Source organism: Miscanthus floridulus, chromosome 6 (assembly GCF_019320115.1).
Source record: "Miscanthus floridulus cultivar M001 chromosome 6, ASM1932011v1, whole genome shotgun sequence".
Lineage (NCBI taxonomy): Eukaryota > Viridiplantae > Streptophyta > Magnoliopsida > Poales > Poaceae > Miscanthus > Miscanthus floridulus.
Window position 1 is genome coordinate 14,195,391 of NC_089585.1, and position 25,440 is coordinate 14,220,830.

General features: G+C 47.7%; 3 protein-coding genes across 4 annotated transcripts; 1 reads left to right on the forward strand and 2 right to left on the reverse strand.

The window, feature by feature from the left end:
- LOC136460236 (uncharacterized) lies at positions 1-1,206 on the reverse strand. The gene is made up of 3 exons (XM_066460022.1): positions 728-1,206; positions 557-664; positions 1-445 (listed from the first exon to the last, which is right to left on the reverse strand). Exons 1-3 carry the CDS (start codon positions 1,204-1,206, stop codon positions 1-3), a joined length of 1,032 nt encoding a protein of 343 aa, XP_066316119.1.
- An 18,418-nt stretch (positions 1,207-19,624) lies between these two features.
- Positions 19,625-20,674, forward strand: LOC136459523 (uncharacterized). The gene has a single exon (XM_066459372.1). It carries the CDS (start codon positions 19,625-19,627, stop codon positions 20,672-20,674), a length of 1,050 nt encoding a protein of 349 aa, XP_066315469.1.
- Positions 20,675-21,504: 830 nt separating this feature from the next.
- LOC136457691 (probable staphylococcal-like nuclease CAN1) lies at positions 21,505-25,215 on the reverse strand. Of its 2 annotated transcripts, none has more exons than XM_066457713.1 (9): positions 24,522-25,189; positions 24,324-24,379; positions 23,564-23,678; positions 23,355-23,465; positions 23,073-23,260; positions 22,883-22,942; positions 22,598-22,757; positions 22,193-22,261; positions 21,505-22,074 (listed from the first exon to the last, which is right to left on the reverse strand). In XM_066457713.1, exons 1-9 carry the CDS (start codon positions 24,651-24,653, stop codon positions 21,973-21,975), a joined length of 993 nt encoding a protein of 330 aa, XP_066313810.1. In that variant the 5' UTR covers positions 24,654-25,189; the 3' UTR covers positions 21,505-21,972. The 2 variants fall into 2 exon arrangements, 1 of the variants encoding a protein (XP_066313810.1); XR_010759787.1 differs by having other exon boundaries at positions 22,007-22,074; positions 22,837-22,942; positions 24,522-25,215.
- Positions 25,216-25,440: the final 225 nt, after the last annotated feature.

Sequence of the window (25,440 nt, forward strand, 5' to 3'; positions counted from 1 at the left end):
CTATGGCGAGTACAGCGTGATGTGGTGTTGCACCACACCCTGATCTGCGCAGTACGCAGCGAACTCCACCGAAGTGAATTCACTACCGCGATCTATCCTCAGCACGCGTAGCTTCTTTTCGGACTCTGCCTCCACCCATGCCTGGAACCTCTTGATCGCCTCCACCTCCTCATCCTTGCTCATCAGGAGTTGCAGCCACATATAGCGACGGCAATCATCCATGAGTAGGAGAAAGTACCATCGACCACCATTTGTGGCTGGTGTGATTGGCCTGTAGAGATCACCGTGGACGAGCTTGAGAGCATCCACCGCGCGATACTTGGCCGCCTTTGGGAATGACATCCTCCTCTGCTTCCTAGTCAGGCAGCTATCACACAGCTCGCCTGTGTGCTTGATATGGGGCAGCCCTCGGACCATCTTCTCCAGCCGACCGAGCGCGTCGAAGCTGAGATGGCCGAATCGGGTATGCCACAGCCATGGCTCCTTGATGTGCCATGCTGCCAGGCACACCGGCTACTCCACCTTCAAGTCGAGTAGGTACAATTGATTCTAGGACCTCTTCACCTTGGCAAGAAGCCGCTGCTCCTGGTCCTTGATCCTGAGGACGCCATCCTTGATCAGTACCTCACTGTCGCGCTCATCCAGCTGGCCAATGTTGATGATACTTGAACGCAGTTACAGGATGTAATATACATCCAATAGCGCACGATGCTCACCGTTCTAGCACATGAAGATGATGGCGCCGCATCCTCGGATCGCCACCCTTGAGCCGTCATCGAACTTCACCGTATCGGTCACATTGCCATCGAGCTCGGAGATGGCTGCCTTAGAGCCCATCATATGGTTGCTGGCGCCAGAGTCCAAGTACCCTAGCTGCTCCTGCTCGCTACCCACATGTCCGAGGTGGAGTTGGGCCCATGGTTCGTCGAGGTTGACAGCCTTCAGAGCCTTGCCATGCCCTTCCACCGCCATCACCACTCCCTTCTCCTTGGCCTCAACGTCATGCAGTGCACAGAACGTTGCCATTAGGAGAGTGGCCTCATCATCCTCATCAGTCTGCGCTAAATGAGCCTTAGCCTTTTTCTCCTGCTTGCGATTTGGGCACTCCTTTGCCCAATGGCCCATCTTTTCGCAGCACCGGCAGGCGTTGGGGTCGATCTTCTTCTTCTTTTTTCTTCGAAGAAGTCTTGCCGTGGTGCTTGCCATCGCCACCGTGGCTGGAGGAGGCTTCCTCGAACTTCTTCTCCTTCATCTGGGCAGCCCATTCTTCCTTTGTCAGCAGCAGCTTGCCGCTGTCCATTGTTGCTGTGGCCTGCTCCATGCGCACGTCCACCGTCCATAGACGACCTATCATATCCTCAATGGTGAGGGTGAACAAGTCCAGCATCGTCTCTATGGAGAGAATGATCTGGATGTACTTCACCGGCACGGAGTAGAGGTACTTGGAGACCGCCTCTTCTACGTCGATGGTGATGCCGTGGCTCATCAGCTTGCTGATGAGCGACTGCAAGCGGAGGGAGAAGTCCTCCACCGACTCATCATCCTTGAACTTGAGGTTGACGTACTCCTGCTTTAGTAGCTAGACCGTCGCCTTCTTTGCACGGTCGGAGCCGACAAGAATCACTGCAATGGCCTCCCACGCCTCCTTAGCAGAGTTCTTCTCCCCAACGGCTCCCTGTACTTTGCTGGCACAGCAGCGATGAAAGGTCCTAATGGCTAGAGGGGGGGGTGAATAGCCTAATAAAAATTTCTACAACAACACTTAACCAAATGGTTAGACAATTATGAGGCGAAGCGAGTGTTGCACTAGCCTACTTAAAATGCAAGCCACCTACCACAATTCTAGTTTAGATAGTGTCTATTCACACAATAGCAAAGACATTATCCTATGTTAGTGTGCTCTCAAAGACTAACTAAAGAGCCACACCAACAAAGCAAGCAAGCTCTCACAACTAGCTACACTAAAGAGCTTGTCAACTAGTTTGCGGTAAAGTAAAGAGAGTGGTTAGGATAGTTATACCGCCGTGTAGATGAAGAACCAATCAATCACAAAGATGAATAACAATGAAGACCAATCACCTCGGAATCAATGATGAAGACAATGATTTTTTACTGAGGTTCACTTGCTTGCCGGCAAGCTAGTCCTCGTTGTGGCGATTCACTCACTTGGAGGTTCACGCGCTAATTGGCTTCACACGCCAAACCCTCAATAGGGTGCCGCACAACCAACACAAGATGAGGATCACACAAGCCACGAGCAATTCACTAAAGTACCTTTTGGCGCTCCGCCGGGGAAAGGTCAAGAACCCCTCACAATCACCACGATCGGAGCCGGAGACAATCACCACCTCCACTCGACGATCCTCGCTGCTCCAAGCCGTCTAGGTGGCGGCAACCACCAAGAGTAACAAGCAAAATCCGCAGCGAACCACGATCACTAAGTGCCTCTAGATGCAATCACTCAAGCAATGCACTTGGATCACTCTCAATCTCACTATGATGATGAATCAATGATGTAGATGAGTGGGAGTCCTTTGGCTAGGCTCACAAGGTTGCTATGTCAATGAAAATGTGCAAGAGTTGTCCATTGAGCCGGCCATGGGGCTATAAATAGAGCCCCCATCAAATAGAGCCGTTATACCCCTTCACTGGGCAAAACGCGCTCTAACCGGACGCTCCGGTCACACTGACCGGACGCTGGCCCTCAGCGTCCGGTCGCCCGATGGACGCCACGTGTCATCGCCTTCAAACGTTGTTCGTCAGATTCCAACGGCTACGAAGCTAACCGGACGCTCCGGTCAAAACTGACCGGACGCTGAAGCCCCAGCGTCCGGTCGTTTCCAGTAAGCTCCCCGAGGCATGTTTTTTCGACCGGACGCGTCCGGTCCACCTTGATCGGACGTAGACTAGCATCTGGTGCTCAACCCTACCTACTGTGCCGTCTAACAGCTCGACTGGATGTAGCCTTTCAGCGTCCGGTCGCTGAGTGACCCAGCGTCCGGTCAGTAGATCGACGCCAGCATCATTTCGACCAACTCCATTTCAACTCTAACTTCTTCACCCTTGTCCAAATGTGCCAATCACCAAGAATTTTGCATCCGGCGTAATAGAAAATAGACATTTCATTTTCCCGAAAGCGCCTACAACCCTACAACCACCTTGTGCACATGTGTTAGCATATTTTCACAAATATTATCAAGGGTGTTAGCACACCACTAGATCCTAAATGCATATGCAATAAATTAGAGCATCTAGTGGCACTTTGATAACCGCATTCCGATACGAGTTTCACCCCTCTTAATAGTACGGCTATCAAACCTAAATGTGATCACACTCTCTAAGTGTCTTGATCACCAAAACAAAATAGCTCCTATGGTTAATACCTTTGCCTTGAGCTTTTTGTTTTTCTCTTTCTTCTCTTCAAGTGTAAGCCCTTGATCATCTCCATGCTATCACCATTGTCATGTTATGATCTTCATTTGCTTCTCTACTTGAAGTGTGCTACCTATCTCATGATCACTTGATGAACTAGGTTAGCACTTAGGGTTTCATTAATTCACCAAAACCAAACTAGAGCTTTCAAGCGAGGATAGCCTCAAATGCTAACATGTCGTCCTTTTCGTTGTCGGTGCCCTTGTCAATGGCATTCCAGAGCTGTCGGGCTCTGAGCTTAACCTTCATAGTCACCGTCCACTTGCCATAGTTGGTGCGAGTCAGCATCGGCCAACTGGTGCCGCTGACCTTCTGCACCGTGCGCACGATGACCTCCTGTCCTGGCTGGGCAGCCACAACAGTGCCACTGCTATCGTCCACCTCTGAACCATCCGTCATCGCCAGCTGTTAGTACGACGACGGCGCTTGTACGGCTCTGATACCACTTGTTAGTCCCTAGATCTCTCGGAGGGGTTAGCCGACTGCTCACCGGCGTTCTCGCACACACACTATGGCTGGAGGTAGAAGAGGGAGGGAGAACAGAGCACACACACAGCACAAGCACCAGCATTGGCCGGAACTCTGTAGAGGAGATGGCAAAACTGAACTCTCTCACTTCACTGAGTTGCAGTGGGAAGCTATATATACAACTCTATCTATCTAATCCTTAGACCGCATTTAGTGAGATAGCCATCAAATCTTCCCCTAAATCAGAATCTTCAGTTGGAGAATGGACTAGAATAGTGTCATCTTGAATGAATTGCCAGAGCTCCTCAACCACTTGCAAAGATACAGTATTATCACACTTATGTGTGGCACTCCATTTTCCCCCACATTTGAAACAAAGACCTTTAGCTCGATGATAATTTTGAATAGCAGGCAACTTTTCTTCAATTGACTGTCTTGCTGTTATCAATGGCTTTCCTGTCATCAGGAGCAGTGATCGGCAATGGTGGTCTAAAAGAATTGAAAGACCCCACTGAATGATTGGGTGAAGAAGACTTGAAAGATGGTGAAAGGTCATAACGGCGAGTATCTTTTCTTGAAAACCCCATCAACACCTCCTCCTGTAAAATAGCCAAAGAACAAGCAATATCCAAACTCGATGGCCTCTGAATAATAACAACAGACTTAATTTCATATTTAAGACCATCTATGAAATGACTAACTATAAAGGATGGACTAATGGTGGGATCATGAGCCATAAGCTGGTGGATGAGCTCATCAAAACACTCAATGTACTCAGTAACTGTGGAATGCTGTCTAACACGGAAAAATTGCCACTGCAGATGGTTTTGTTGGTCCCTATCAAAACGCTCACAAACAGCATGGCAAAGATCAGACTAACTGGCTCTATGCAAAAAGGCTTCTACCGAGTGTTTCTAAAAGGATGTCGAACCCACAAAATTCATGACAGCATATTTGACCCACAGATTACTAGGGACAGCATAAATCTCAAAATAGCTTTCACAATCTTTCTTCCACAACTTAGGATTGGTGCCATCAAATTTAGGGAACTCCATGGGAGGTATAGCAGAATGCAGATTTGTCGGGTGATGCAGGGCATGATGCCACAGAGATTCATGAATAGAATAGGGTGCAGAATACATGTCAGACTTGGATTTCGCACCTGTGACCGGGGGTGGTAGGAATGTGGTGACCACACCATTGCTAGAACCCTGGAGATGAAGTGCAGAGCCGTGGCCGACAGCTGGCCCTAAATTTGCACCAGAAGAAGTAGCCGATGATGCAGGAGCGGCGAAATTCGTCAGATCAATTTCCTCGGTGGCGAAGGCGGCATCAGTTGGCGGCGGATGAACGGGCGAACACGCCATTTGATCCACCTTGATCTGAAGGTTCTGCACCGATGAAGCGAGTTCATCCACCTTGGTATCCACTTGTGGCCTCCAGATTGCGAAGTCCTTTAGCACAGCGGTGTTGTCGTCGAGAGCTCGCTTGATCAACTGGTTCTGAGTTTGCGTCTCCTGAAGCAGAGTAGTGAGATCCCCCAATTGCTGCTCCATCACCGCAACTCTCTTTTGATCTCTGGTGAGATACTGCAGGTGAAGCAAGTACTCCGGCGGCGCCGCTAGAATGGACGAATCGGGCAGGTTAGCGATGTGGACGAACAGAACGGGTTGGGATCCTTTTGCCAATCAACTCAACCTCAGCGCGGACCTATGGGATCTCACGAACACCGCTTAGAAGCAGTGAACAGAGATCAACCTGCCGTTGGGGATTATGAGTCTAGATCGAAGCAGAAGAAATCGACAACCACACACCTGCCATCGGCGAGAGCGCCGCCGCGCCCAATGGATCGCTTGACCTCCGATACCAGATGTAATGACTCTAATCCATAGCGAAATAGAACACGAATTGGTTCGAGTATGTGGATTGGATTATGAATCTAGAACTGGATCTATTACAATGAGTTCGTCTCGTGTTCTTCTACGGGCACAGCCGACCAAGCCTAAGCTTCTCGCTTCATTGTTCAACTCCTTCCCCACGATGTTGTTCTCCTCTTGTACTCATTCATGGCAACGTTCCTTTCCTCTACGCCACCTTCCACTATGGGCTGAAGTATTTTGGGTTGGGCTTGCTTGGTCTTGTGGGCCTTCCAGCGTTGTCTCGGCCCAAGGCCGCTTCATCATCCTTCCCTTCTTCTTCAGTCCTCTCCTCTTCATCAGCCTGATCATCTTCAGTGTCAGGGGTCCTGACATGCAACTAGAAATTCATATTGACAATCACCAACTAAAATGGGATGAAATGATGAATAGGTACTTAATGTTTAACAGTTTACCTAAGATGCAACATGAAAGCACATAAGATATAACAACGAAGAGTCAAGACTGGAAATTGGAAAATGAAGAGCAGCATTCAGCAGATGGTCTGGCCTCTTTGGCTCTCTTTGCACGCCCTACCCCTAAGCCCCTGGCCTGTGGCCTCTCTGACTCACTACGCCAGGCCGCCAGCCACCAGGTGCCCCATGCCCAGGCCACAACACACAGGAGTTGAAACCCCAAGCAGGCGATGAGGGCTCCTGGCCTCCTACTGACTCGAGCCTAGGTGGTGAGGCCGATCAACGAGCACTAGCAAGGGACCGACATGACGTTCTGAGGACGAGGTAAGATGTGGAACAACGGAACAGAATAACGGGAGCGAGCGTCGCCGCCAAAGGCTCGCAGATTTAGCGAGAGAGATGGAGGTTGGGAGAGAATGGCCGAGCTGGCTGGACGTTAGGACTGTTGGGGTTTAGTCCCATATCGTGTAGCGATGGTAGGGGAGCACAACATATAAGGCAGGATAACCCCCACCTATTAGGCTAGTCTTTTGGGTTGGGACTAAACCCCAACACTCGAGATTTTTTTATCGGGTTTAGTATTTTCCTAACCATGGGTACCTGCTCTGATACCAATTGTTCGAACCGGTGGTGACCACCGAGTTCACGATCTTGGAGCTAGCTTCCCACAGGTTCCCAAAAGACTAGCCTGATAGGTGAGTGTTCTCCTGCTTTATATGTTGTGCTCCCCCACTATCACTATACGATGTGGGACTAAACCCCAACAAGGACGTCTGGTCGGGTAGGGCTGGGCCTTGTAGGTCAGAGTTTCCCAGGCTATTGAGGGAGAAAATTTAACGTCGCCTTTGGATAGATGGAACGGTTCTGTTTCTGATTTGAATCACTAGACTAGAAACGGTGCCAAACAGGTGCGCTGGTGCATTAATCGGATCTGAAACGATTCTGGTTTTCTACGTGAGAACGTGAAACGGACACACGCTGATTTCTACCGATTCTATTTTTAATTTGCCCTATATAATAGTCATTTTATTTTTTTAGTTAATACTTTAGAAGTACAACACACTAAAATGGGTTGCAATTAAGTTGTTCTTCACCCACAAAAAGTATAGAATTTTTTTGGAGCATATTTTTATTTATGTAATTTTTATTTAAAAAAATATTTTTTGGAATCCGAATCCAACCTAACAGCCAAACAGCTTCAGCGATTCAGATTCTTCACCAGAAATGTTTCTTGAGAGAATCTGAATCCAAAACATTTCTATGAGAATCTGGATTCCTACGCACCCTAAGAGCCTATTTAGTAGAGGTCCACCGCTGCAAAAGGTGAATCGGATCTAAAATTCACCGTGGATCAACTCCTCGTGGAGCTGAGATATATGAATCTACTGATGAACTGTTTAGGTAAACGGTAGCTCTAGATTCACGCAAGATCATTTTTTTTGGAATAGCCAGATTTGTAGGCCCTACATGTCAATGTCTAAGAGCATCTAGGAGCCTTTCTAAATCTCACTCTCTAAATTATTATTCAGAGAGTCATTTGTATAAAAATCACTTTCTATATCCTTTCATTCTCCAACATTTTTTCTATATCTCGTGGGCACACCAGAGAGCTATTCTTGTTTTCTGTTTTTGACTAGCGAAAAATCCGAAATAGAAGATGGCTATATTTAAATAACCACTTAGAAAAGCTATTGGAGGGTTTTTTTACCAAAATCTCTATTCCTAGCATTTAGGAAGGATATAGCGAATCTCTTCAAGTTGCTCTAAAAAGAAAGTTTCTTCCAGACCCCACGCATTAGGAGGCAAAAAGAAAAAAAACGCTTTCTTCTTCCTTCGGCCGGCTCAGGCCTAAGCAGGGGAGGACCGACCGGTGGTCGAATCCCGACTGAGGGAGGGTGGGACCGGCAGTACACGGTGCCCACACGAGCCGGCGCGGCCACCCGACGGCGAGGGCCTAGCCCGAGGTAGGGCAAGACCGGTGGCGAGCAACGCCTGACCCGTGTGGTCCTAGGATAGAGAACGGCTCGACGGGAGGGGGCTCCTGCTGGACACGTGTGCCGGTGGACCGGTGACCATGGCCGCGGCGTCAAGGTGGTATAGCTACGGGGAGGCACGGGCTAGGGCACACGGGCAGGGCGTGGCACGCCCGGCCATGGTGGTGGTGTGGATGGACCAAGTGAACATGAGGCTTGTGAAGCTCGTGCCCGGTCCTAGTATGGCTGGGCGCGGCACAGCCGGAGCCGGAGGCAGGTTCTAGCGGAGCTTGCAGATCTCGTACAGGCCGGCTGTGGTGAGGCGCGGATGGACGACGGCTTCCTCACGGCTAGGGTGACTCAGTGCGGCGAGGCTGCTCCCTCGCAGCCGGGGCTCCCTCGCGGCCGGGGCAACGCGCGGCGGGGCTGGTCATGCGAACGGATGGGGAAGAAGACATGATGGGGAAGATGCGAAAGAAAAAATCGAACTGTTTCTGTAACAAGTGACAGTGGTGGGTAATTTTTCTCAATTCCACCAAACTTGAGTTTGTGGAGCACCCCTTGAGGAGCTCCACCAAATTGGTGAATCTGGCCTCTAGATCCACTATTTTGGTGAATCCGAATTTAGTGGATTTGGAGTGTTTGGAAATTTTTTGGTAGAGTGGAGCTAGATTTGGTGAATCTAGAGCTAGTGAATCTCTATCAAACGGGCCCTAAGAGGAGTATCGCTTTGTTTTGGCTAGACCAAGGCTGGAGCCTCAATAGCCCTAGTTGCAGATCCTCCCTTGCCTTCTCTTGGTCCATTACAGACCACAGTTAGTTCTAACTAGCAAAGGTGCTCATGTGTTGCGATGAAACCCAAATACGACTTCCTATCATCGTTAGACACGAGCTGTTCTTGTACAATTTCGTTTTCCACAAATGTCAAAAACAAACTTTTTGCAGGTAATTTTCCACGGGACATATTAGCTCCGATTCTAGACTCAATTAGAGCGCTTAGATGAACACAAGACATCCCTTTGTGGAGGCATGTAGGCTTTTATAGTCTAGTGCCATGTTTTTGTTTGCTTCTCATGGCTGAGTTTCATTTATCATCTTAAACATCAGGAGTGGTTCCTTGGTTTTTCACTTTAGTGTGAGTTTGTAATAATTGGTCTGATTATTCCTCTATTCTTACTCATAGAGGAATGATGAAGCTAGAACTTTTATTTCCATTATATTAAAAAAAGTCTAGGTCACATATGAGATATGATGAAGAGTGTGGCCCAATACGTATTGAAATTGGACCGTATATCAATCATCACTAGAAGTGAGTTGTTCTAACTCGTACGAGTATGTATCATAAGTTTGGATCAAATAAAAAAAACAGGGTGAGAAAAAGTGTCCACTGTCTAAGTGTTAAAGAGAGATAAAAAATGGAATTTTGATTCATCAATATAAATATATAGATATAAATTTAGTTCTTAGACATATTGTTAGATGATCCCTTTTATCCGGTAATCCTCGTTTTGTACAAATATATGTATAGCGTCTATGAAAGGGCCTATAGCCTAGTAGTTATAAAAGTCTTAGTAGTACCTCAAAGTCCCGAGTTCAATTCTGTCGATGTTTCACCACCGATAGCCTGCCATGGGGGTACCCGGGGCAGTTTGTTCGGGCTTCAGCGTATGCAAAACTTGATGGTAAACACAAGAGACAGTCGATTTATCCTGGTTCGGGCCCTCGATCATGATCGAGTAATAGCCCTACGTCCAGTCGGCGTTAGCCTTTGCGTTGGATTGATTGTCAAGTGTTGTGTTGCCTCAGTTCCTTCTCTAGGAACTCCGCCCTCCTTTATATAGTCCGAAGGCTAGAGTCCTAGTCGATTTACAATAAGATTCCTCATAGGATTACAGAATAATACTACTACTAAGTTTACAGGGAAAGAAATCCTAGTTAGACTAGATCTTCTCCCTGCATTATGGGGTATCCGGTGGGTCCCGTATCGAAAAGCCCCTGAGCACTTTATGGTTGAGCTCTAGAATCCTCATCTTGTTCCTTCAGGTCTTGCTGAGTAGGAACAAGCGTTGTCTAAGTGCTTTCCTGAGTGAAACCGTGTAGCACTTCTTGGGATCTTCGATTGGTGTGTGTTTTTTAAGAAAAATACATCCACCTGAGTGCAGCCCCCAAGCCTCTTGCTATTTGGAACAAGAAGCTGGAGGGTCTTGTCTTGAAATTGTTTTGATTCCTCGTCCAAGTTTTTTATCAAAAAGAACTCGGATATTGCTTGGTCCGGGTTCTTTTTGACATGAGTCCTTGAAGTTGTTTGTCTTGAAGAAATCTTCTTGGTGACGTGCACTTTTTTCAAGGAAAAAAGTGCACTCACTGAGTGTAGCCTCTGAGCCTCTTGCTATTTGGAACAAGGAGTTGGAGGGTCTCGCATCTTATGTTGTTCAAAAGAGCTAAAAAACCTCTTCTGTTGCAGCCTTCGAGCGTATATCTAGGTTCTTTTACCCAAAAAGAACTCGGGTGCAGGGTCTTGGCATATTCTCTGGTAGTCTACTGTTGTCAGATGTGGTTGTATGGTAGTGGTTGAGTGTAAATGCCGTTTGCTCATGAGTTGTACAGTGTTGGTATATCCTTTCGAATATGCTTGTCCTTGAGTACTGTTCCTTCACGCCTGAGTCCTCTTTCATTGAATTATGTCTTTTCACTGCGCCCTTTGTTAGGTTTGTTCTGTTGGTGCTCCTAGTCCATGTGCACCGCTTCTTTGGTCTATAAATACCCTCCTGGTGTGCTGTTTTGATTCATCGAGCATTTTGTTGAGTGGTCTAAAATCTTCGTAGCCATGAATATGATAGTTTCTGAAGTAGAGCAGCCCCTGGGCATATCTCTTAGCTCTTGTATATCTTGTCATAGCTAGAGGGAGTCTTGTGATAGAGATTAGAGGTAGACTAATCTCGCAGTGGCATTGTACCAGGAGGTACGTTGCGGTAGTTGGAGGAAGTCTTGTGATGTGGGATATGTTCCTTCATCCAGCTATTCTAGGTAAATCCCCCTTGCTTGCCCTGCGACTGCCCGGTGCAGATCAATGCCTAATCTGGTGTCACGTCAGACTTGGGTAGACAGATGCCTGCTGGGCTTCCCTGTTCCATGTTGCCCCGCCGTGCTACTGACTTCCGCCTCGGATGTTATGTATCCGTCCTTTGAAGAAAACAATGTAGCCGAGTGCGGTTTGTTCTACCGAGTAGCGATTTGGAACACGTAGTCGTTCCGGAGCCTAGTTGTGTCTAGGTTCCTTTTTGCTATCTTGTTCGTCGTGGTACCGAGTTCGTTGGATCTTGTAAGATGTGTAATCTTGTAATTTTTGAAGTCATTTATAATAGAAAGAATATTGTCTTCTGGGTTGTCATTCTTTTTTCTGTTGATTTCCTGGTTGTTTGTGAGATTCCCGAGTTCTTTCTATAAGATCTGAATTCTTTTGTTCCTTGTTTGTCAACCCTTCATTGCTTCATTGTTGATGAGTTCTTTTTGTAGCCATATGTTAACTCTGCCTTGGTGCGGAATGGATAAGTCTGAAATCTGCCTGTTGAACTGTACCGTTGTGTAGAAGTGTGCCGTCCGTCATTTCAGCTTTGTCAGTTGTGTTGGGAAATGAACCGTTGTTTTCACATGCCGTGTTAAAATGGGCCTAATGGGCCGCATTTTTATTGCTGTAAAAATCTATTTAAAGGCCTTCTTTCTTCTTTTTCTTTACTGCCCTGCCTTTGCCTTGAAACCCTAGTTCTTACTCCGTCATCGCCATTGTCACCGTCATCTGAGCGCTGCCACCTGACCATTGTCATTTCTCAGTTCCTTATTGCTTTCACTAGTATATGGGTAGGAAGAAATCCGTGAGCAAGTCCTAGGCAACCTTTGTAGACGAGGAGGCATCACTTTCTGTGATTGAAAATCAAGACTTCATGGCCATGAGGGCTGCTCAGAAGGTGTGGCCGGCTCCGACTACCACTGAGGATCAATTGCGTGAGCTGGTCAGTGATTACCTAATCCAGGACAAGGAGATTGCTGAGTGGAGAGCTCCAGGCCAGCATCGGGTTCCAACCTTAGGCTCTGGTGAGATTGTTCTTTGTCTCCTTTATCCGTGCTAGTCTTTGCCTTCCTGCCTCTGCTTTTCTTCATTGCTTTCTCAATTATTTTGGGATTAGCCTGAACCATCTTACTCCCAATGTTATCCTTCATCTTTCTGTCTTTGTTCATCTTTGTGAAACTTTTCTTGGAATTCCTCCTTCTCTTTCTCTCTTTCGTTACATCTTCCGTCTGAAGCCCTAACCCCGCAGCGATGACACCCATGTTCTTGGTGGCTGCGGGATTCAGTTTCATCAGGGTCATAAGATTTGATTCTTTGATTATGATTTGGTTGATTCTGTGAGGGATTAGCGTGTCGACTGGTTTTATGCTGCCAATATGATCCCTCCTCTTGCTGTCCATTCTTCTTCTGGTCCTATGGTTAACGACCGATGGGAGAAGAATCCTATGATGGTGGATGAGCTCCAGGTGATCAAGCCATTTTTGGAGAGGATATGTGCTCTGAAACAGCAAGGCTTGACCGGCTTTGGCATCGTCTCCAGTTTCCTTTGCCGCTATGTTCAACCTCTGAAGGAGCGAGAAAACTATGGTTTTGAATACTCTGGAGCGAAGGACCCTTCTCGTATGGTCCCTGCCCTTGAGCTGACTGGAGAAGAGGTACTCGAGCGCCTTCAGAAGATGTTGAAAGGAGTAAGCATCGTCCCGCATACTGTCTCTGAGTATTGTGCTAACAACCCGCCTCTTGCTGTGAGTTGTTTTTTCTTGTGCTAGTACTTTTCTTATTTCCTTTACTGTCTCCAATTTCGCTTCATATTTGTTGTCTGGTTGCTTTACTCTTTTATAGGAATTGGGGCGTAACTTTGTTGACCCGATCCCCCTTGATGACTGCCCCACTATTGTGGAGCTTGGAGAGAATCTTGCTGGGGCATCTTTAACCAGTAAGTTTCAAACCACTATGATGTTTCCTGGTGTTTCTTCTGTTATTCTTGACACATATGTAGAGTATGTTCCTCGTCCAGTTCCTCGAGCTCCCCGCAGTGTCGGAAAAAGGGGGCGAGTAGATTGTTCTTCTTTCGGTTTGTCCGCCGCCAAGAAGTCTCGTCAATCGAGTACTCGTCCAGGTACTCAAGTTATAGGTAGCGTGCTCCTAGGTGAGCATATTAATATGTTTTGTCTTTTTGATGTTTGCTTTTGCCTCTAACTGAGTACTTTTCTTCTTTTTCAGATGGCGCTGTGGTTGCCATGCTTGAGACGAGGAAGAGGATGATGATGATGCGGCCCTTGTTACGCATCGGTGAGTTGTTTTCCTGCTTTTTCTGCTGTTGAACACTTCTTTTTGTCCTGACTTTGACCTTATTCTCTTGTAGTAAGCGATCGTCGACCTCGAGTTCTTCTAGAGCTCCGGTTTCGACCACGCCACTCCCGTTGCAAGGTGGTGGCGATATTTTTGCTTCTATAGTTCCCCCTCTAAGGTCTTCTGTTGGTCTTGGGGGTTTTATGAAGAAGAAGATAGCTAAGTGAGTGAATCCTGGTTATGTTTCTCTGCTTCTGTTTTCCCCTTCTCTGATTCATATTCTTATCGTCGATTTTCTTTATCATCTTGCAGGCCTTCGCCTTCCCTCAACCCTCAGTCGACTTCTTTTTAGTCTTCTGACGCGCCCCTGTGTTCTAAGTCTCTGGACTCGGCATGTGCGGTCGGCGAGGTGGCTATGAGGGTGATAGGGTTCTCCGTTGATCCCGCTGCTGCTGATTTGTTGGCCCTAGAGGTGACCGTGGCCATGGCGGTGGAGCCATCTGGGGAGGTAGCCGGGGCTTCCTAGGGTATGGCTCTGGTCTTGTCTTCTTTGCCTCAGCCGGCTTCTCCCTCTGCTCCTCTTCCTAGTGGCATTCAGCGTCTAGATGATGATGTGGTGCAACAATTCGATGCCACTCATCGGTTGTTAGAGCTGACCGCTGCTTGGGGTACCCTCACGACTTCTTTTGGTGAAAAGCTCCAGGTAAGTCTTTTCTGAAGTTCTTTCTTTAGATGTTCGTCTTTCTTCTGTTCTTATGTCTTGTTTTTCTCTTTCTCTTTTTGCTCAGTCTTTTTCTCGGGATCATACTGGCTTCTTTTTCTCGTCTGAATTCAAGAAAAAGTTGTCTTCTGAGGTTAGTGCTCTAAGAATAGAGCTTGATCTCTGCCGAGCCGAGATAGAGACCGAGCGTCAAATGCACCAAAAGGAGGAGAAAGCTCTCCATGCCCAGGTGGTTGAGGCAGGAAAGCAGAGGGATGCAGCTGTGGAGGCCATGAAGAATGAGTGCAATGGTATTGCGGGTTCTTTTTGTTTCCTCTTGTGTTCGAATTTTCCTTTCTGATGACTTGTTTTTGGTGCCTAGTTTAGCTCTTCGAGTTGAAAAGCAAAAGCTTTCGGAGGGTATTGAGGAAATGAAGACACTCGCTCGCAATAGCCACAACAGGGCTGAAGAGGTAATTATTCGTGTTGAGGAAGAACTCATGCTTGCCAAGTTGATTAGGCATGGAGCTGACAGGGATCTTGTGTAGGCCCAAAAAACAGTTGAAGTCTTGAATGGTAAGTTGGCGACGGCTACTGAGAAATAGAATGCTTTGTGGAAATCATTTCGGTCAGTAGCCGATCTTCTCCGGACTCCATCGGATGATGGTCAATCTTGGGCTCAGTTTATTCCCCAAGTTCTGACCCGTTTCCAGGAGTTCATGAAGAGATGCACCCAACTATGTACCAGAAATGTTTTTGCTCAGGTCCAAGTTCTTGCTCCGGAGATGCCCCTGTCCAAGATTGCGGAGGAAGCTGAGAGTCAAGAATATCTTGATGCTGTTGAAAAGATGGAGCCTGAGGTCGAAGATTTGGCTAGGAGGATTGTAGACAATCTTGATATTGATATTTCTTCTCCTGATGGCGATGCTTGATGTATTTTGACTTTAGTCTCTGGCCTCTGTAATAAGGATATTATACTTCTTTTTTGAATGAAAATCCTTTATTTTTTGTTGATGTCTTTGATTTAGTCAAGTGTTTGTCATGCTTTTAACCGTGCTGTGTAAACAACTCAGTATTTATAGATCATTGTCTTGACAAACTTTCTTGATTTGTCGAGTGCTTGCTTGGCTTCCATATGCGCCATGTAAACAACTCGGTTTTAGTAGATCATTGTCTTGACAAACTTTCTTGATTTATCGAGTGCTTGTGTGGCTTTCATATGCGCCGTATAAACAACTCGGTATTTGTAGATCATTGTCTTAACAAACTTTCTTGATTTGTCGAGTGCTTGTCTGGCTTTCATATGCGCCATGTAAACAACTTGGTTTTAGTAGATCGTTGTCTTGACAAACTTTCTTAATTTGTCGAGTGCTTGTCTGGCTTTCATATGCGCCGTATAAACAACTCGGTATTTGTAGATCATTATCTTGACAAACTTTCTTGATTTGTCGAGTGCTTGTCTAGCTTTCATATACACCGTGTAAACAACTCGGTATTTGTAGATCATTGTCTTGACACACTTTCTTGATTTGTCGAGTGCTTGTCTGGCTTTCTTCTGGTTGTAGAGCCATTTTGCTTTTTGGTTCGGGTGTTAGCTTATTAGCTACCCTCATCAGCGGGCTCAAGCATCTTTTTAGCTCTTTTGCTCTCAGCCGGTATGCTCAGGCTTGATTTCAACCATTTTGCTTTTTGGATTGGGTGTTAGCTTATTAGCTACCCTCATCGGTGGGCTCAAGCATCTTTTCAGCTCTTTTGCTCTTAGCCGGTATGCTCAGGCGTGATTTCAGCCATTTTGCTTTTTGGATTGGGTGTTAGCTTATTAGCTACCCTCATCGGAGGGCTCAAGCATCTTTTCAGCTCTTTTGCTCTCAGCCAGTATGCTCAGGCGTGATTTCAGCCATTTTGCTTTTTTGGATCGGGTGTTAGCTTATTAGCTACCCTCATCGGTGGGCTCAAGCATCTTTTTAGCTCTTTTGCTCTCAATCGGTATGCTCAGACGTGATTTTAGCCATTTTACTTTTTGGATCGGGTGTTAGCTTATTAGCTACCCTCATCGGCGGGCTCAAGCATCTTTTCAGCTCTTTTGCTCTCAGTCGGTATGCTCAGGCGTGATTTTAGCTATTTTACTTTTTGGATCGGGTGTTAGCTTATTAGCTACCCTCATCGACGAGCTCAAGCATCTTTTCAGCTCTTTTGCTCTTAGCCGGTATGCTCAGGCGTGATTTCAGCCATTTTGCTTTTTGGATCGGGTGTTAGCTTATTAGCTACTCTCATCGGCGGGTTCAAGCATCTTTTCAGCTCTTTTGCTCTCAGCCGGTATGCTCAATGAAAACAACTCGGGAAGATTCGTAATAAGACATCTGTTATCGAGGAGAGCCATCTTTATTGATCATGATCGTTTACATGGTTATTGAAAACAACTGGGGGAAATCCATAGTAATACACGTATGGTCATGGAAAATCATCTTTATTTATCATAAACGTTGATCTCTTGTAGCTTGTACGTATATCCTTCCTTGATTTGTTTTTCACGCGTAGAATTTTCTTAGTTGGCTGATGTGCCATGTATTGTTGATTTTTTTTCCATCTTCAGTTATCAACTTATACGTGCCTGGTCCAGTAACTTTTGTGACAATAAAAGGACCTTCCCATGGACTGAGTAGTTTATGGCGTCCGTCAGTTTTTTGTATTCTTCTTAGTACTAGATCTCTGATTTGGAGTGATCGAGGTTGGGTATTCTTGTTGTAATGGTGTCTTAAACCTTGGAGGTATCTGGCTGATTGAAGGGTAGCATTTACTCTGACTTCTTCCGTACTGTCGAGTTCTAATTTCCGGGTGTGTTCTACTTCTCCTTCGTCGTATTGTTCTATCCTTGGTGACGTCCAGATTAAGTCGGCCGGTAGTACTGCTTCTGATCCATAAACTAGGAAGAAGGGTGAGTATTCGGTGGCTCTGCTTATTTGAGTCCGTAGCCCCCATACTACTTTGGGTAATTCTTCAATCCATTTGATCCATAGTCCACTAGTTCTTCGTATAATCTTGGTTTTAATCCGGCTAGTATAAGTCTATTAGCCCTTTCTACCTGTTCATTGGCTTCTGGATGTGCGACTGATGCGTAGTCTATGCCGAAACCGCAATCCTGTGCCCAACTTTAGAATTCTGTAGCTGTAAAGGGAGAACCCAAATCTGTGATGATTCGATTTGGCATGCCGAAACGGTGCATAATGTCTTGGATGAACTCGACTGCTTTGGCTGCGCTGTATTTTGCGAGTGGTTTGTATTCAATCCACTTGGTGAATTTGTCGATTGCTACAAAGATGTACTCGAAACCGCCCTTTGCTTTCTTGAGAGGTCCTACTTGATCTAGCCCCCAGCAGGAGAAAGGCCAAGCGGGAGGGATGTAGATGAGATTGTGTGCTGGTACATGAGCTTGTCTTGCGAACATTTGACAACCTTTGCATTTTCTGACGAGTTCTTCTGTGTCTTTCAAAGCGGTTGGCCAGTAGAATCCAGTGCGGAACGCTTTGCCGACTAGTGTTCTTGAAGCGACATGATTCCCACTGTACCCTGAGTGTATTTCAATTAAGATCTCTTTGCCTTCTTCAAACGAGACACATTTTAGGAGTACTTCTGATGATGCGGCTCTTCTGTACAGCTTGTCCCCTACTAGGACGTAGTTCTTGCTTCTGCGAACAACTCTGGTAGCTTCTACTTTATCTGCTGGTAGCTTCTACTCTTTGATATAATCGATAAAAACCTGGATCCATGAGGTGGTGATTACCAAAATCTGGGTGCCTTTTGCTGGGAGTTCAGAGGTTATCTCACCGGGTTGTTTTATAGAGGGAGCTGATAACTCCTCTATGAATACGTCGGGTGGGACCTTTGCCCTATCTAATCCGAGCTTGGCGAGTACATCTGCTGCAATATTAGAATCGCGCAGGACATGTAGAATTTCCAATCCTTGAAAATGTTTTTTGAGCTTTCGTATTTCAGCGCAGTAAGCGTCCATATTTTCTTTGGTGCAGTCCCAATCTTTATTGACTTGGTGGACGACTACCGCCGAATCGCCATATACGAGTAATCGCTTGATTCCAAGGGTAATTGCTACTCGGAGTCCATGGATGAGGGCTTCGTATTCTGCTTCGCTATTTGTGGCTTGCCATAGTATCTGAAGGACATACTTGAGTTGTTTTCCATCTGGAGAAATGAAGAGAACGTCCGCACCGGCTCCACCTAGCTTGAGCGATCCATCAAAGTACATCTTTCAATGGTCAATGATGGTATTTGGTATGGGTTGTTGAATCTCTGTCCACTTGGCCACAAAATCGGTAAGGGCTTGAGATTTGATTGCCTTTCCGTGGGGTAAAATCGATATTTAGAGCATCAAGTTCAACTGCCCACTTAGATATGCGTCATGTTGCGTCTTTATTGTGTAGGATGTCTTCGAGTGGAAAATCTGTCACCACGGTAATCTTGTGGCTTTCAAAATAGTGGCGAAGCTTGCGTGAAGTGATTAGGAGGGCGTAGAGTAGTTTTTGCACATGCGGGTACCGGATTTTTTATTCTGACAGCACCTCGCTGATGTAGTATACGGGTCGTTGTACTTTATATACGCGTCTTTCTTCTTCTCTTTCTACGGTTATCGCTGTGCTGATCACAGTAGAAGTTGCCGCAATGTACAACATTATGTCCTCGTATTTCTTTGGAGGTGTGAGAATGGGTGAGGTTGTGAGGTATGTCAGTCTTTTGAAAGCTTCGTTGGCTTCTTCTGTCCACTCGAACTTGTCTGTTTTTTTAGTAGTTTAAAGAAAGGTAATTATTTTTCGCCGAGTCTTGATATGAAGCGATTGAGGGCCGAGTCTTCAATTGGTATACTTTTTTTTTGAATCGTTCAATTGGTATACTTGGGTCAGTTTTATCATCTGGGCACGACACAAGTTTGTTGTACGGGGAACAAATTGTCTCGATTTTTATATAATTATAAAAAAACTGCCTGGAGTGAACCGCGGTCCAGAATACCGCGAGCGCATCGGCACTCTGCATCGCCGCCGCCACTGTCGACCGAGCCGGTTCACGGCGACCGATCGCCCGCCTTCATCATCACCCTGTAATCCGCCCTGTTTCGGGCACCTGCACGGATCCGGAGCGAACTCGAGTCCAGGTCCGTTACGGTTATCTCTCGTATTAACATGGATTGAGATGTGCCCTCCGACTCGGATCAGTTCCCTAGTCTGATCCTTTAAAAGAGAGAGGGGCGAGGCGTGGTGTTGCAGAGCCCAAACAGCAATCACAGAGCAAAACCTACGAGGGGAGCAGATCCGCGGCGCGGTGTTTCTCGTTTTCTCGTCGGTGCGTTCGAGATGGAATCGAAACTCACCCAGGATGTCGGCCCGCTAGCGGCGGCGGCCTCGTCTTTCCCGCTGCTCGTGTACGACTACAAGCACGGCGTTCCACCGGAGATTTTCCAGACCGTGCTTTCGGTCGCCGACGGCTCCATGCGCACCATCCAAGTGCCTGAGATGTGCTGCGAATACAGGTGTGTAGAGACTCCGCAGGGCCTGGTGCTCATGGTGGACGCCGCCTCGAGATCCTGTTGGCTGTGGAACCCGCAGACCGGGGAGAAGACGGCGCTGCCCGCGATGGACGGCGAGCTACCGGACCACTGCCGGTGCCTGGTCTCTGACACCACCTCTTCTCCACCAGACTGGATCTCTGACGACGTCGCTCCTCCAGACCCCCTGGTCCTCGTCTACGACCTCACGCGCCCGGAGCTTCTGTTCTGCCGGATCAGAGGCGGCAGCGCGTGGGTCAAGCAGTCCTACGACATGGGCCTTTGTGAGGTCCCCGGGAAAGTCCCCACACCGAGGGCCATCGGTGAGATGGCTGCTGTGCAAGGGATGTACTTCTACCTCGATCACGAGTCGGTAGACGTGGTCGGCACTCTCGTCATCTTGCCCGACGATCCGGAACCGTGTCTGGAGCTCGTCACCTTCAAAGCTCCGCTGCCCACTCTCGCGACGGACGCGCAGCGGAAAGTGACCAGACACTACCTCCTCGAATCCTCGAAGGATCTCTTCCTCGTCTGCCTCTTCTACATCGGTTGCACCCTCGACCGTGTCGAGGAGGTCGGCGCCTACGTGATGGATTTCTCGAAGAAGGAATGGTGCAAGGTGACCGACATTGGCGACGCCGCGTTTCTTCTTGGTCCCAGATGCTTTGCGGCCTCGTGCTCTGCGGTGGAGCATGACCTTAAGAGCGGGTGTGTCTACCTTGCCGACGATTGTCTCGGGGATAGCAACGATTTCCACATCTTTGATCTCAAGGAAGGCACTCGTGAGCTCGTTGCTCCAACTCAGGACATACCTGCTCTCTCGCGAAAACCATTTTGGTTGGTGCCCGTCCTTCCGTAGAGCCAGGAGATAATAATACTCCTAGTTTCTTTATCGTAGAGTTTCGTCACTATTGAATAATTTTTTAAGCATTTGTTAGGATAATAGTTTTTCTTATTATTTTTTACTTCCGCTGTTCCGCATAACTGATATATACACTACTCTGGCTACAAAATAACTTATTCTGTAGCAACTTTGAGTTACGATCATTACTATGTTAATTTACGATTTTTCTAAATGATGTGACTTCTTTTTCTGAAATGAAATTTATTACTTCCTAAACATAAGCAAAATAGAGAGACAGGACAAACCGACAAAAGATTCCCTAATTGAACGTTTGGCCTTGGACGATAATAGCGATCTTGATACCGGAAGATAGGAGATGCAGAGTGACAGCTTGCGAGTGTTCAAGTGGAAGAGGGCAGTGAAACTGAACGGGAGCCGAGCCGGATGCCGGTGAACGTACGTGACAAACCACTGAAACAAGGGGAGTCTGAGGAGAGAGAGAAAGGGCAAGCACCGGTGGGGTGAAGGTGAACACAAAAGAGGCGACGACGCATGCTGTTGCATCTGGAGAGGGAGCGCGTGCCGCGTGGGTCAACCAGTCCCTTACGGGGTTACGGCCGTATGTACAACACAGTTCTACACACGCCCGCCGAGCCACTTGGGCCCCACTCCACCAAGATACATCGTTCTGTTCGTTTGGCTTATAAGTCATACTTTTTCAGCCAACGAATAGTATTTTTCTCTCAAAACAAATTAGCCAACCTCCGGCCATAGCTTATCAGCCAAACGAACCGAGCAACAGTCCAATAGCATGGACGTGACGTTATGCAGGGAATTGCAGACTGAATCTAATCGCGATTTGTGATGGCATAGAAACAAACGGTCAAGGTTGACCCCAAGAAAACCACTGGTCAGTTACATCGTTTTTAGGACATATATAGCAATTCGTTCAGCCTATTGACATCCATCCAAAGTTCTATATCAACAGTGGCTTTCCATACAACATATTTTACGGGCTCAGTTGATCTACTTCACAGCAGTATAAGTGGTGCTAATACAATGCATTTGATAAAAAATTATACGACAAATCCCCATACGAAATTAGGGATCACACCAATCTACTCCACCCTGCTTCACAGTCATGTAAGGAATCGTCTAGTGTACACACAAACATGCTGCAAGCCTGCACAATATATACTGAACCCCGCGATATACTGATTACGGTGGTGCTCATTTCAAATACTGCCCTAAAGGTCTGCAGTTAAATAAATCAATCTGGTGTTCATGGCTATTACTGAGCCTCGGGGGTCTGTTCATGCTGTCCCGTTGCGCTTGTCCTTCCTCCACTCCCATGGTTTCTGTGGCTTCGACGACGCCCACAATCCCTTCCGGCCAGTCTGTGCTTGTTTCTCCCACTGTTGGTTAAGAGGAGAAGGGCATTTCTTTTTCAGAAATTATGCATTGGACCATTATCTCAGAAAAGTTCACAAGGTTGCGTGATCTTTTTCAGCCAAGTGATCGACATAGCTTTACCTTGGCCAGCTCTGGGCGTTGATCATAGGCGGTGTAGTGCCAGGCAAAACCTTTCTTCAGCATTTGCTCCTGAGCATTGAAAGCAAGTTGGACAATCCCATAATTAATTGAAGGACTGTCAGGCGTTCAGGATAGACTAATTGTTTGTTACAGTGCATTGTTGACGACGATGTTACAGCTCAAACATTTTTGACAGTTTCTTGCAAAATGCAGAGGTCTTTAGTTTTGCGTCTATCATGTGCAACATGCATCTAAGCTTTTCATGACCCTAATAAGATAAGAAAAAACATCCCTCGCCCTTCATCGAAACAAAGCAAATGAATAATCCACGCCTAATGTATTACATGACTACTAGTGAAAAGGCAAATTTTTTAAAAAAAGACATGCAAGCGAGTGCAATCGTACCTGCACAAATACGCCGTCGCAGTAGATGTCTCCGACGCATCTACCATACCGGTCCTCGTCATACACGTAGACCTTCAAGCTCTTCCCCTGCACAAGTTTGAGCAGCGCCTCTTTGGCCTCCTTGCCATACGGCATCGCGCTCTCGGGCGCATCGATCCCCCTGCACAGTGCACATGCATATTCAACTCTCACTGCTTCAGGATTGATCTGATTGCAGAAATGCAGAGGAATCAACGCACATGCTCCTTGTTATTGGTAAATAAAAACAGCACGCGTTGCGCAAACCTCAGCCTGATCCTGTACTTCTTCGCTAGCACCTCCTCGCCTCTCGCGTTAGGAACCGGCCTGCATCGCATCGCGCAAAGTTTCAGAAACAGAACCGTCACAGCAGCCTGAACCAAATGTTTTGAGGTGTTCTGCCGAAAACACGAGAAGAGTGAAGCCAAGTTTCAGAAGCCAGTGACGTAGTGATCACCTGTATCCTGCGTCGACTATGATCTTCTGCAGCGCGTCGGCCTTCTGGTAGTTCTTGGCGGCCCGCGCCTTGGCCCGCTCCGCCGCAGCCTTCTGCACCTCGCGGGGCACGCTGCCGGACTCCCGGGGGTCCGCCGTGTCGACGTACACGTTGACCGTGTCGCCGTCGGCTACAGACTTGGGGTCAATCTGACAAACCAGCGAGAACACTCGTTAGTCGTTAACCCGTAGACATGACCACGGAAAGATTCAGGAAATGGGAGCCGGCCGGCCGGGCTCTTACGGGGAGCGTGTGCAGCTCGAACTTGGCGCCCTGGGGCTTGGGCGGCGGAGGAGCAGCGGGTGCGCCTGCTGCCGCGTTCGGATGCGGCAGGCCGTAGAAAGACAGCAGGCCCTGGGAGAACACAAGCAGGAACCAATATTTTTAGAGTTGTTGAGCTTGAGCACCATTGTGGGTTGGAGGTACGCGTGGGGTTGGGAAGTTGAAGGTACCTCCACATCTGCTTTCTGATGGTTCTTGAGCGTCTGCACAACGAAGGCCGCAGCCTCCTCGAGCGTCTTCGGAGGCGGCCGGGCTTTCTTCCATGCCACCAGCAGTTTCTTGTACCTTACATGAGCGCAAGGAGTTTATCAATGACAGCATTTTACAGTCCCAGCTAGATGTTGGTGCTCGCTACTTGTCAGTTGTCGTCATGATGAACGACAAATCCACAGCCTACTAGTACCACTACCAGCTACCGCAGTCAATTTTTCAACGAATTTAGCGATTAAATGACGTAATTTACTTCAGTGATAAATCAGCCGGCGATATTAGATCTACTAGCACAGTAACTCAGTAATTTATTCTGTTATCAAAACTCCTTCGGTTGTAAAGAAAGGAAAATGTAGAGTATACTACTCGTACTAGTAGCTCACTGTTATGGCAGTTGAACGAGTCTACTGCCATCTGTCCTTCGTTCTTGCCATAAGGAAAGCTCTATTTCCTTTTATTTATGTGGGTACACTGTACTAGATAAATATGCTACCACACGCTGGCTGCACTGAATTTATGTCACTGTTTTGTTCTGTGGCCACAAAATTCAGAAGAAGCTAAGGTTAATTACCGCCGCTATGTTTTCCATTAATTTCTAAAGATAAAGTCTCTTTCTCAACTCCACTTATCGAAGCCCTCGCAACCACGACAGCTCCAGCCGGTGCACAGATGGAAGAAATGAAGCAGAGAAGGAAGAAAAACAATAGAGAAATCGCGTACCAATTCGCCTGCGCTTTCTTGGAGGAGACGACGTGCCGGCTCAGCTCGTCCGGGACCTTAAAAAAACCACAACACAGCAGACAGAACCCCGCCAAATTAATCAAGCTCATGTAGAGGTAATTGCCAGCAAAACCCACACCGAACGGCGGCCGAGCAAACGTGCAATCGGGGAATTCAGCTCGCGGACGGATAGCTCACCTGCGAGGTGCTCTGGAAACTGAGGATGTCGCGGCCGAGCGCGGCAACGGCGGGGGGCGCGCCGTGGAGCCCGTGCTCCGACGACGAGGGCGCGCACAGGCCGCACAGGAACCGGTAGATGCTGTTCCCCATGGCTCTAGGCTGTAGCTAGCGCCCCGGTGGACGACGAGAAGGAGAGATCCCGGTGGTGCTACTGCTGGCCTCCGTCTCTCTCTGGGCCTGTTTGCTGGTTGGGGCTGGTGCTGGTTTAGACTGGTTGGTGCTGATTTTTTGTGAGAGGAAAATACTATTGGCTGACTGGTTTGGGCTGGTTGAAACCAGCAAACGAACAGGCTCTATAGTCTATCTCTGCAGGGAAATCCGCCCCGGCATTTGAAAACTGCGGCGGCGGTCCTGTCCGTCTGCCTGCCTGTGCGTGTGGATCTGCGCCGCGGCCGTTTTGAAAGTTGGAAGCCGTTTCGTCCGGGACGGGATGGAAATGGAATCGCAGGGGAGGGGGAGGCAAGGAGCGCTCGCTTCACGAGGAGGAGAAAGTGAACAGGAAGGAAGGGATGGATCGAAAGCTGTCGCGGCTGACCTGTCGAGCCCAAAGGCCCCGCAGCGAGATCCGCGACGTGGAGGCGCGCGGTTGGCTGGCGGCGGTGCCCGGGCCGGTGGGTGGGGGCGACCGGGCGCGCCGGATTTGTTGCGGGGCGCCGCGGGCGGCGGGTGCGTGAGCGCGTCGCGTGCTCACGTGTGCCCGTTGACGCTGATTGCCAAGCACGCCAGCGTGTCCAGGCGTCGGCAGTTGCCTGCTTGCCTACGGTTTCCGAATGCTTTCGGTCCAGTTTAGTTTGCAAAAAAATTTGCAAAATTTTTCACATTTCCCGTCACATCAAATCTTTGATGCATGCATGAAGCATTAAATATAAATAAAAAA